This window comes from Saimiri boliviensis, chromosome 8 (assembly GCF_048565385.1).
Source record: "Saimiri boliviensis isolate mSaiBol1 chromosome 8, mSaiBol1.pri, whole genome shotgun sequence".
NCBI lineage: Eukaryota > Metazoa > Chordata > Mammalia > Primates > Cebidae > Saimiri > Saimiri boliviensis.
This window is the reverse complement of record NC_133456.1, coordinates 72,065,051-72,077,707: the sequence shown is the minus strand read 5'-3', so window position 1 is coordinate 72,077,707 and position 12,657 is coordinate 72,065,051. Positions and strand designations below refer to the sequence as shown.

The following is a 12,657-nucleotide window of genomic DNA, read 5'->3' as shown; positions in this document are numbered from 1 at the left end:
CAAAAAAAAAAAAAAAGTCATTGTCATGATTCATTGTGTTTTCTTTCTGAACTATGGCCTGTACACAATTATGTCATGAGACACAGCCCTTTCTGTTCACAGGTATTCTCCCAGCAGATCCCACACTCCTTTTACCCAGATGCTCTGGTTGCGTCTGAGTCTGTGTGGAGCTAAGAGGAGCCTTGTTCTGAGGAGCACGTGCCCTCGGTTTGGCTGGAGACACCATATCTGCCAGCAGCTGCTTATCTCACAGGTGAAAGAACAGCCTGTGTTTATGAGTGATATAATGTTTGCTGAGCCTCTCCCAGCTTTGCCTTAAGAGTTCTGGTGGCTCCCTTAGAACTTCCTTCAATGATTACCTGGTTTAAGTAGAAAAGAAAAAAAAGGAGCAGGAAAATATACAGAATCAAGCTGCCACAAGGCACAAGCAGATTTGCTGTAAAGAAACAGTGGAAGGGGGACCAGTGGAGTAGAATGAAGAGCGTCAGTATCAGAGCTCTGAGTCTGAGAGCCAGGCTCACTGATGTGACATCAGGCAACTTGGATTCTATCAGTCTTTGTTTGCTCCTCTGCTAAATGGAGGTAATATCTACTTCAATAAATTAAGTGCGATAAAAAAAACAAGTCTGACAAATGATAGGAACTCAATAAATAGTAGTTATTACCACCTAGAATGATTGTTGCTGTGTCTGACATTCATGCGTTTTTGCTGGTGCAGAAGAACTGTTTAGGTCATTCTAGGTCCCATTTGATCAGTGTACAGTGACATTCGGAAGCTAAGCAACCACCTCCACATAACCTATTAATCGAAGAAGAAATCACAAAGGAAGTGACAACATTTTTACTGAGCAATAACAAAAATGATATATCGAAACTTATGTGATATAGATAAAAGCAGTGCTCAGGAGGAAATCGTGACTTAAACACATCTATTGGAAAAGAAGAAAGGCTTAGAGTCAGTGCTCTCATCTTCTCCCTTAAGAAGTCAGAAAAGAGAAAAACAATGAAACCCAAAGAAAAGAGAAGGAAGGAAATTGTACAAAACAAAACAAAAAGATAAATGAATGGAAAAGAGAAGAATACTAGAGTTCCATTTAATTCCATGGTGATCAGAAGTGCACCCTCTAAGATTACGATCATTTAAAATGTGGTGATACTTGCTTTATGACCCAGACAATGGTCTGTTTTGATAAATATTCCATGAGCATTTAAAAAGCATATATGTTTTGCAGTTGCTAGATGTTGAGTTCTTCCAAGTCAGATCTATATTCTCACTAATTTTTGGCTGCTTGTTCTATCAGTTACTGAGAGAGGAATACTAGAATCTCGAATGTTGTGGATTTGTCTGTTTTTCTTTTAGTTCTGTTCATTTTCACTTAGCGTCTTTTGGGGCAATGTTATGGCACCCATAGACATTTAGGATTCTTACGTCTTCCTGATAAATTGGCCCTTTTATATTTATGAATAATTTATCTCTGCCAGTATTCTTTGTCATAAATACTACTTTAAAAAATACTAATATAGCCGCACTGGCTTTCTTATGACTAGTGATAGCATGTATATATTTTCCTACCCTTTTCTTTCAATCTAACTCTGTCCTCATACACGAAAGTGTATCTTTTGTAAGCAGTGTATTTACTCTGTCACTATTTGCCTTTTTTAAAAGATTTATTTATTATACCTTAAGTTCTAGGATACATGTGCAGAATGAGCAGGTTTGTTACATAAGTATACATATGCCATGGTGGTTTGCCGCACCCATCAACCCATCATCTACATTAGATATTTCTCCTAATGCTATCCCTCCCCTTGCCAGTCCCCACCCCCTGACAGGCCCCAGTGTGTGGTGTTCTCCTCCCTGTGTCCATGTGTTCTCAGTATTCAGCTCTCACTTATGAGCAAGAACATGCCATGTTTGGTTTTCTGTTCCTGTGTTAGTTTGCTGAGAATGATGGTTTCCAGCTTCATCCATGTCCCTGCAAAGGACATGAACTCATCCTTTTTATGGCTGCATAGTATTCCATGATGTATAGGTGCCACATTTTCTTTATCCAGTCTACCATTGACGAACATTTGGGTTGGTTCCGAGTCTTTGTTATTGTAAATAGTGCTACAGTAAACCTACGTGTGCATGTATCTTTATAGTAGAATGATTTATAACCCTTCGGGTATAATTTATACCCAGTAATGGGATTGCTGGGTCAAATGGCATTTCTGGTTCTAGATCCTTGAGGAATTGCCACACTGTCTTCCACAATGGTTGAACTAATTTACACTCTCACCAACAGTGTAAAAGCATTCCTATTTCTCCACATCCTCTCCAGCACCTGTTGTTTCTTGACTTCTATGCCATTCTAACTGGCATGAGATGGTATCTCATTGTGGTTTTGATTTGCATTTCTCTGACCAGTGATGATGATCATGTTTTATATGTTCCTTAGCGACATAAATGTCTTCTTTTGAGAAGTGTCTGTTCATCTCCTTCATCCACTTTTTGATGGGGTTGTTTTTTTCTTGTAAATTTGTTTAAGTTTCTTGTAGATTCTGGATGTTAGCTCTTTGTCAGATGGGCAGACTGCAAAACTTTTCTCCCATTCTGTAGGTTGCCTGTTCATTCTGATGGTAGTTTCTTTTGCTGTGCGGAAGCTCTTTAGTTTAATTAGATCCCATTTGCCAATTCTGGCTTTTGTTGCAATTGCTTTTGATATTTTAGTCATGAAGTCTTTGCCCATGCCTATGTCCTGAATGGTATTACCTAGGTTTTCTTCTAGGATTTTTATGGTTTTAGGTCTTATGTTTAAGTCTTTAATCCATCTTGAGTTAATTTTTTTTTATTGCATTTTAGGTTTTGGGGTACATGTGATGAACATGCAAGATTGTTGCATAGGTACACACTTGGCAGTGTGGTTTGCTGCCTTCTGTCCCCTCACCTGTATCTGTCATTTCTCCCCATGCTATCTCTTCCCACCTGCCCACCCCCCCGCCCCTCCCCCATTTCCCCCCAACGGACCCCAGTGTGTAGTGCTCCCCTCCCTGTGTCCATGTGTTCTCATTGTTCAACACCCACTTATGAGTGAGAATATACGGTGTTTGATTTTCTGCTCTTGTGTCAGTTTGCTGAGAATGATGGTTTCCAGGTTCATCCATGTCCCTACAAAGGACGTGAACTCATCGTTTTTGATGGCTGCGTAATATTCCATGGTGTATATGTACCACATTTTCCCTATCCAGTCTATCATCGTTGGGCATTTGGGTTGGTTCCAGGTCTTTGCTATTGTAAACAGTGCTGCAATGAACATTCGTGTGCACGTGTCCTTGTAGTAGAATGATTTGTAATCCTTTGGATATATACCCAGTAATGGGATTGCTGGGTCAAATGGGATTTCTATTTTTAGGTCCTTGAGGAATCGCCACACTGTCTTCCACAATGATTGAATTAATTTACATTCCCACCAACAGTGTAAAAGTGTTCCTATTTCTCCACATCCTCTCCAGCATCTGTTGTTTCCTGATTTTTTAATGATCGCCATCCTAATTGGTGTGAGATGGTATCTCAATGTGGTTTTGATTTGCATTTCTCTGATGACCAGTGATGATGAGCATTTTTTCATATGTTTGTTGGCCTCCTGTATGTCTTCTTTTGTAAAGTATCTGTTCATATCCTTCACCCATTTTTGAATGGGCTTGTTTGTTTTTTTCTTGTAGATCTGCTTTAGTTCTTTGTAAATTCTGGATATCAGCCCCTTGTCAGATGGGTAGGCTGCAAAAAATTTTTCCCATTCTGTTGGTTGCCGATTCATTCTACTGACTGTTTCTTTTGCCGTGCAGAAGCTGTGGAGTTTGATTAGGTCCCATTTGTCTATTTTGGCTTTTGTTGCCATTGCTTTTGGCGTTTTGGTCATGAAGTCCTTGCCTACACCTATGTCCTGAATGGTTTTGCCTAGATTTTCTTCTAAGGTTTTTATGGTAATAGGTCTGATGTTTAAGTCTTTAATCCATCTGGAGTTAATTTTGGTGTAAGGTGTCAGGAAGGGGTCCTGTTTCTGCTTTCTGCACATGGCTAGCCAGTTTTCCCAACACCATTTATTAAACAGGGAGTCCTTTCCCCATTGCTTGTTTTTGTCAGGTTTGTCGAAGATCAGATGGTTGTGGGTATGTTGTATTTCCTCTGAGACCTCTGTTCTGTTCCATTGGTCTATATCTCTGTTTTGGTACCAGTACCATGCTGTTTTGATTACTGTAGCCTTGTAGTATAGTTTGAAGTCTGGTAGTGTGATGCCTCCTGCTTTGTTCTTTTTGCTTAGAATTGACTTGGCTATGCGGGCTCTCTTTTGGTTCCATATGAAGTTTAAGGTGTTTTTTTCCAGTTCTGTGAAGAAGGTCATTGGTAGCTTGATGGGAATAGCGTTGAATCTGTAAATTACTTTGGGCAGTATGGCCATTTTCACGATGTTGATTCTTCCTAACCATGAACATGGAATGTTTCTCCATCTGTTTGTATCCTCTCTTATTTCGTTGAGCAATGGCTTGTAGTTCTCCTTGTAGAGGTCCTTTACGTTCCTTGTTAGTTGTATTCCTAGGTACTTTATTCTCTTTGTAGCAATTGTGAATGGCAGTTTGTTCTTGATTTGGCTCTCTTGAAGTCTATTACTGGTGTATAGGAATGCTTGTGATTTTTGCACGTTGATTTTGTATCCTGAGACTTTGCTGAAGTTGTTTATCAGTTTCAGGAGATTTTGGGCTGAGATGATGGGGTCTTCCAGATACACAATCATGTCATCTGCAAATAGAGACAATTTGATTTCCTCCTTTCCAATTTGGATACCCTTTATTTCTTTTTCTTGCCTGATTGCTCTGGCTAGAACTTCCAGTACTATATTGAATAGGAGTGGTGAGAGAGGGCATCCTTGTCTAGTGCCAGATTTCAAAGGGAATGCTTCCAGTTTTTGCCCATTCAGTATGATATTGGCTGTTGGTTTGTCGTAAATAGCTTTTATTGTTTTGAGATACGTTCCATCAATACCTAGTTTATTGAGGGTTTTTAGCATAAAGGGTTGTTGAATTTTGTCAAAAGCCTTCTCTGCATCAATTGAGATAATCATGTGGTTTTTGTCTTTGGTTCTGTTTATGTGGTGAATTACGTTTATGGACTTGCGTATGTTGAACCAGCCTTGCATCCCCGGGATGAATCCTACTTGATCATGGTGGATGAGCTTTTTGATATGCTGTTGCAATCGGTTTGCCAGTATTTTATTGAAGATTTTTGCATCTATGTTCATCATGGATATTGGCCTGAAATTTTCTTTTCTTGTTGAGTCTCTGCCGGATTTTTGTATCAGGATGATGTTTGTCTCGTAAAATGATTTGGGAAGAATTCCCTCTTTTTGGACTGTCTGGAATAGTTTCAGAAGGAATGGTATCAGCTCCTCTTTGTATGTCTGGTAGAATTCAGCTGTGAACCCATCTGGACCTGGGCTTTTTTTGGGTGGTAGGCTCTTTATTGCTGCCTCGACTTCAGACCATGTTATTGGTCTATTCGGGGTTTCGGCTTCTTCCAGGTTTAGGCTTGGGAGGATGCAGGTGTCCAGGAATTTATCCATTTCTTCCAGGTTTACTAGTTTATGTGCATAGAGTTGTTTGTAATAATCTCTGATGATGGTTTGGATTTCTGTGGAATCTGTGGTGATATCCCCTTTATCATTTTTTATTGCATCAATTTGGTTATTCTCTCTTTTCTTTTTTATTAATCTGGCTAGTGGTCTGTCTATTTTGTTGATCTTTTCAAAGAACCAGCTCCTGGATTTATTGATTTTTTGAAGAGTTTTTTGTGTCTCTATTTCCTTCAGTTCTGCTCTGATCTTAGTTATTTCCTGTCTTCTGCTAGGTTTTGAGTTTTTTTGATCTTGCTCCTCTAGCTCTTTCAATTTTGATGATAGGGTGTCAATTTTAGATCTCTCCTTTCTTCTCATGTGGGCACTCATTGCTATATATTTTCCTCTAGAGACTGCTTTAAATGTGTCCCAGAGATTCTGGTATGTTGTGTCTTCGTTCTCATTGGTTTTGAAGAACATCTTTATTTCTGTCTTCATTTCATTGTTTATCCAGTCAACATTCAAGAGCAAGTTGTTCAGTTTCCATGAAGCTGTGCGGTTCTGAGTTAGTTTCTGCATTCTGAGTTCTAACTCGATTGCACTGTGGTCCGAGAGACTGTTTGTTATGATTTCTGTTCTTTTGCATTTGCTGAGGAGTGATTTATTGCCAATTATGTGGTCAATTTTAGAGTAGGTGTGATGTGGTGCTGAGAAGAATGTATATTCTGTGGATTTGGGGTGGAGAGTTCTGTAAATGTCTATTAGGTTTGCTTGTTCCAGGTCTGTATTCAGGTCCTAGATATCCTTGTTGATTTTCTGTCTGGATGATCTGTCTAATATTGACAATGGGGTGTTAAAGTCTCCCACTATTATTGTGTGGGAGTCTAAGTCTCTTTGTAAGTCATTAAGAACTTGCCTTATGTATCTGGGTGCTCCTGTATTGGGCGCGTATATATTTAGGATCGTTAGCTCTTCTTGTTGCAGTGATCCTTTTACCATTATGTAATGTCCTTCTTTGTCTCTTTTGATCTTTGTTGCTTTAAAGTCTATTTTATCAGAGATGAGAATTGCAACTCCTGCCTTTTTTTGCTCTCCATTTGCTTGGTAGATCTTCCTCCATCCCTTTATTTTGAGCCTTTGTGTATCCTTGCATGTAAGATGGGTTTCCTGGATACAGCACACTGATGGGTTTTGGCTTTTTATCCAATTTGCCAGTCTGTGTCTTTTGATTGGGGCATTTAGTCCATTGACATTTAGGGATAGTATTGTTATGTGTGAATTTGATACCGTCATTTTGATGCTACCTGGCTGTTTTGTTGGTTAGTTGATGCAGCTTCTTGATTGTGTTGATGCTCTTTTACCATTTGGTGTGCTTTTGGAGTGGCTGGTACTGGTTGTTCCTTTATATGTGTAGAGCCTCTTTCAGGAGTTCTTGTAGAGCAGGTTTGGTGGTGATGAAATCTCTGAGTGCTTGCTTGTTCACAAAGGAGTTAATTTTTTTATAAGGTGTAAGGAAGGGGTCTAGTTTCAACTTTCTGCATATGGCTAGCTAATTTTCCAAACACCATTTATTAAATGTGGAGTCCTTTCCCCATTGCTTGTTTTTGTCAGGTTTGTCAAAGATGAGATGGTTGTAGAAGTGTGGTGTTACTTCTGAGGCCTCTGTTCTTTTCCATTGGTCTGTATATCTGTTTTGGTACCAGTACATGCTGTTTTTGTTGCTGTAGCCCTGTATAGTTTGAAGTCAGATAGCATGATGCCTCTAGCTTTGTTCTTTTTGCTTAGGATTGTCTTGGCTATATGGACTCTTTTTTGGTTCCATATGACATTTAAAGTAGTTTTTTCTAATTCTGTGAAGAAAGTCAGTGGTAGCTTGATGGGAATAACATTGAATCTATAAATTACTTTGGGCAGTATGGCCATTTTCACAATATTGATTCTTCCTATACATGAGCATGGGATGTTTCTCCATCTGTTTGTGTCCTCTCTTATTTCCTTGAGATGTGGTTGGTAGTTCTCCTTGAAGACGTCCTTCACATCCCTTCTAAGTTATATCCCTAGGTACTTTATTCTCTTTGTAGCAATTGCAAATGGGAGTTCACTCATAATTTGGCTATTTGTTTATTATTGGTAAATAGGAATGCTTGTGATTTTTGCACATTGATTTTGTATCCTGAGACTTTGCTGAAGTTGCTTATCAGCTTAAGGAGTTTTTGGGCTGAGATGGTGGGATTTTCTAAATATACAATCATGCCATCTGCAAAAAGAGACAATTTGATTCCTCTCTTCCTTTTTTTTTTTTTTTTTTTTTTTTTTTGAGACGGAGTTTCGCTCTTGTTACCCAGGCTGGAGTGCAATGGTACGATCTCGGCTCACTGCAACCTCTGCCTCCTGGGTTCAGGCGATTCTCCTGCCTCAGCCTCCTGAGTAGCTGGGATTACAGGCACGTGCCACCATGCCCAGCTAATGTTTTTTTGTATTTTTAGTAGAGACGGGGTTTCACCATGTTGACCAGGATGGTCTCGATCTCTCGACCTCGTGATCCACCCGCTTTGGCCTCCCAAAGTGCTGGGATTACAAGCTTGAGCCACCGCGCCCGACCTGATTCCTCTCTTCCTACTCGAATACACTTTATTTCTTTCTCTTGCCTGATTGCCATGGCCAGAACTTCCAGTACTATGTTGAATAAGAGTGGTGAGAGAGGGCATCCTTGTCTTGTGCTGGTTTTCAAAAGAAATGCTTCCATTCAGTATGATATCGGCTGTGGGTTTGTCATAAATAGCTCTTATTATTTTGAGTTAAGTTCCATCAATACCTAATTTATTGAATGTTTTTAGTATGAAGGGGGGTTGAATTTTATTGAAAGCCTTTTCTGTATCTTTTGAGGTAATCATGTGGTTTTTTTGTCATTGGTTCTGTTTATGTAATGAATTACATTTACTGATTCAGTTTGCCAGTATTTTATTGAGGATTTTCACATCAATGTTCATCAGGGATATTTGCCTGAAATTGTCTTTTTTTGTGTGTCTTTGCCAGGTTTTGATATCAGGATGATGCCGGCCTCATAAAATGAGTTAGGGAAGATTCCTTCTTTTTCTGTTGTTTGGAACAGTTTTAGAAGGAATGGTACCAGCTACTCTTTGTACCTCTGGTAGAATTTGGCTGTGAATCTGTCTGGTCCTGGTCTTTTTTTTTTTTTTTTTTTTAGTGTAATAGATTATTAATTACTGCCTCAGTCTCGGAGCTTGTTATTGATCTAGTCAGGCATTTGACTTCTTCCTGGTTTAGTCTTGGGAGGGTGTTTGCATCCAGGAATTTATCCATTTCTTCTAGATTTTCTAGTTTATTTGCGTAGAGGTGTTTATGGCATTCTCTGATGGTAGTTTCTGTTTCTGTGGGATCAGTTTGTTATCACCTTCATCATTTTTTATTGTGTCTATTTGATTCTTCTCTCTTTTCTTCTTCATTAATCTGGCTAGCAGTCTATTTTGTTAATCTTTTCCAAAAACCAGCTTCTGGTTTTTGGGAAAAAAAGATCCATTAATTTTTTTTTTTTTAGGGTTTTTCGTGTCTCTATCTCCTTCAGTTCTGCTCTTAACTTAGTTCTTTCTTGTCTTCTGCTATCTTTTGAATTTGTTTGCTCTTGCTTCTCTAGTTCTTTTAATTGTGCTAATTTTTAAATTAGCACATCTACCTGGGATTAATTTCATGTCACTTTCTATACAATATAAATAGTATAGTTTAATTTCATCCAATACTAGTTTTAATAGTCTTTTTTTTTTTTTTTTAATTGAGCCCAATCTGTCTCCTGGGCTCAAGCAATCCTCCTGCAATGACCTACTGAGGAGCTGAGACTACAGGCACACGCCACCATGCCCAGCTAATTTTTTAAATTTTTAGTAGAGATACTGTCTCGCTACATTGCTCAGGCTGGTCTTGAGCTTCTGAGCTCAAGTGATCCTCCTGCCTTGGCCTCCTAAGGTGCTGGGATTACAGATGTGAGCCACTGTGGCTGACTAATAGTAAGTAAAAGTAATTTTACTTACTCCATTCAATTCTTAATGCTATTGTTGTGACATAGTTTATTTTATAATAATACTTTGTTATTTTCACTTTGATTAGTTAGGTTTCAGTGAAATAAAAAACACAGTTGATAATATTTATCCACATATTTAACATTTACATGACTCTCCATTCCTTCTTGCAGATTCAAGTTCTCATGTTGGATTATTTCCCTTCAGATTAATTCATTTGCCTGCCTATTCCCAGAATAGGCAATCACCACTTTATATAAAAGTCACCTCTAGTATTTGCTCTCTATGGAAGGTCTTAAGTCTCTCTGGAATTTGTTCATTTATGTTTATTTGTCGTCAGAGTTCTTTTATATTTAAGGAAAAATAGACCTTTTAAATCCACCAGTGTTTTGTTTATTTTTGATAAGAGTGAACGTCTTCGAAACAGTAGCTAAACCTCCATTTCTTGAAGTGTATGTCTAATGACAGTAAATTATCTCACCTCTAGTTGTCTGGAAATGTCTTTGTTTTACTTTCATTTTTAAAATGAGTTTTCAGTGGGTATGGGATTTTACACAGAGTTTTTTCTTAAAGATATCAGTCCATTGAATAGCATTTTCCCTAGTTTGTATTGAAAAGTCAGTCTTTTTTTTTTTTTTTTTTGAGACGGAGTTTCACTCTTGTTACCCAGGCTGGAGTGCAGTGGCACAATCTTGGCTCACTGCAACCTCTGCCTCCAGGGTTCAAGCAATTCTCCTGCCTCAGCCTCCCGAGTAGTTGGGACTACAGGCATGCGCAACCATGCCCAGCTAATTTTTGTATTTTTGGTAGAGACGGAGTTTCACCATGTTGACCAGGATAGTCTCGATCTCTTGACCTCATGATCCAGCTGCCTTGGCCTCCCAAAGTGCTAGGATTATAGGCGTGAGCCACTGTGCCCGGCCCCTTATTTTTTAATGATGTTCTTCTGAAGATAATGTCTGTTTTCACTGGTTGTTTGACAACTGCCCCTACAAATCCTGGCTACCTTTGCATTCATAATCTCCAGTCTCAGCCTCTTCCACCTAGTTAGACCACTCCTTGCACTGTCCTGGGAAATTTCCCCAGCAAGATAACTTGGATCAGTATGGGGCTGTGAGAATCGATTAACCCACTGATGCTTACCTGTGATTAGCTACTTATGTTTTCTTGCAGATTTTGCTTAGATCTTCTGCCTCATTCACATATACACACATTTTTAGGGTAAAGTCCACCTTTTACCCAATATTAGAGACTTATTGAAGGTTTATTGTAGGCCAACCACTTTTCATATACTGTATCTCTGTTAATCTTTGTGACAAGCACGTAAGACACAATAATAGAAGTGGAGAAAAGAAAGAATAATAGTACTTAAACAGTATTACCAAGTGCCTGGCATTGTTCTGAGCATTTTACATGTTTGTGCAAACATATATGTACATGTGTACATATGCATGTATATGCACACATGTACATTATGCACACATACACACATGCACATATATGTACATATACATACACACATGTACATACACGTGCATATACACATGCATCTGCATGTGCATGTGTGCATATTTCTACATGCACATGCATGTGCACTTGCATGCATGTATGTGTACGTGTGTACATATACATGTGTATGTGCATATGTGTTCATGTGTGTATATGTGCATATATGTAGATGCTCACGTATGTGTGTGCATATGTGTGCGTGCATATGTACATATGCGTATATGTGTGCATGTGTGTGCGTATATGTGTGCATATGCATATATGTGTGCATGTATGTGCGTATATGTGTGCATGTGCATATATGTACAAAAAATGCTCAAAACAATGTTTGTATATATGTGTATATATATTGTTCTGAGCATTTTACATATATACACACACACACACACACACACACACGTTTAGTCCTTACATCGACCTCATAGATAGGTACTATTTTATAATTTTTGCTTTACAAACAAATAGTCCAAGAAAGTATAGGGGTTTAGGTAACTACCTCTCAGACCCCCAAAAGCACACACAATATATAAATAGAATTCAGAATTCAAATCTAGTCAGGTTGGTTCCAGAATTGGTGCTTTTAACCGTCTCATGACTGGTCATATTGTTCTCATTTTACAGAGCAGACAACTGAATTTTAGAAGTCAGGTGAACTCCTCTGAGTGTCAGAGGTAGGAAGCGGTGACACTGGGGGTTGAACCAGGCTCCAAAGCCCTTGCTCTTTCCCCTGTACCACGCTTCTTCCCAAAGAAGAGAAGAAAAATGTTGTCACTTTTAGAATTCTACTTTAGAAGGATCCTATGAGTTTCACGAGGACTTGAGAGGGGACCAAGCAGCATCCTTTTGCTCTTCGTGACAGTGATGTCTTCTCAAGCATGTGGTCTATTGGCCTATTTATAGCCAGGTACTGCATGGGGGTCGTTTTTCCCGCTGACATGTATTATCTCCCAACACCTCCAGGATTGATAGCTGAGCACTTTATTGATAGCTCTGAGAATGTCTGCTTTGGGAGTGGAAGGATGGCAGAGCTCAGCCTTGAGGTCCTCCACCTACACTGGGGACATGTGAGGCTCAGCTGATATGTGCATATTCCTTTGGGCTTGAACACATGTGTTCCTTGGCTGTTTCATGCATTGGCCAGCCAGAAAGGGAGTCCTTGAGAGGGTCTGAGGACAGTATCTCTTGTGTTAAGATTCCCAGGCTCGGTCTGGGAGAGGGAGTTGATTGTGCTGTATAGGGTGTTTACGAGGTGAGCCTGGAGTGCTGTGGAAGCTGCAGGGCGCATTCTGCTATGGGAGCCACATGGAGCCTATGGGTCACACCTGATCTCTGACACTGACTGCCCTTCTTTGCAGTGTGGAAGCTGCCAGCATTGGATTCGTTGTTATCATCGACAGACGAAGAGACACGTGGAGCTCCGTAAAGGCGTCCTTGACACGAATAGCTGTAAATATTTATTTTTTGTGCTATTATTATAAAAGTCATTTAAATTGTCTGGTCACCTATTTCATATCAAAGTCCTG

At 39.3% G+C, this 12,657-nt stretch overlaps 1 protein-coding gene across 8 annotated transcripts in view; it reads left to right on the top strand.

Annotated features, from left to right (window-relative positions):
• The window catches only part of MCF2L2 (MCF.2 cell line derived transforming sequence-like 2), a 250,817-nt gene that overhangs the window by 83,951 nt on the left and 154,209 nt on the right, over window positions 1-12,657 (top strand). For all 8 annotated transcript variants that reach the window (XM_074404603.1, XM_074404602.1, XM_074404600.1 and 5 more), the window contains one exon: window positions 12,490-12,580. In XM_074404603.1, coding sequence (XP_074260704.1) covers window positions 12,490-12,580 — 91 coding nt within the window. The remainder of the gene's footprint in view (window positions 1-12,489; window positions 12,581-12,657) is intronic.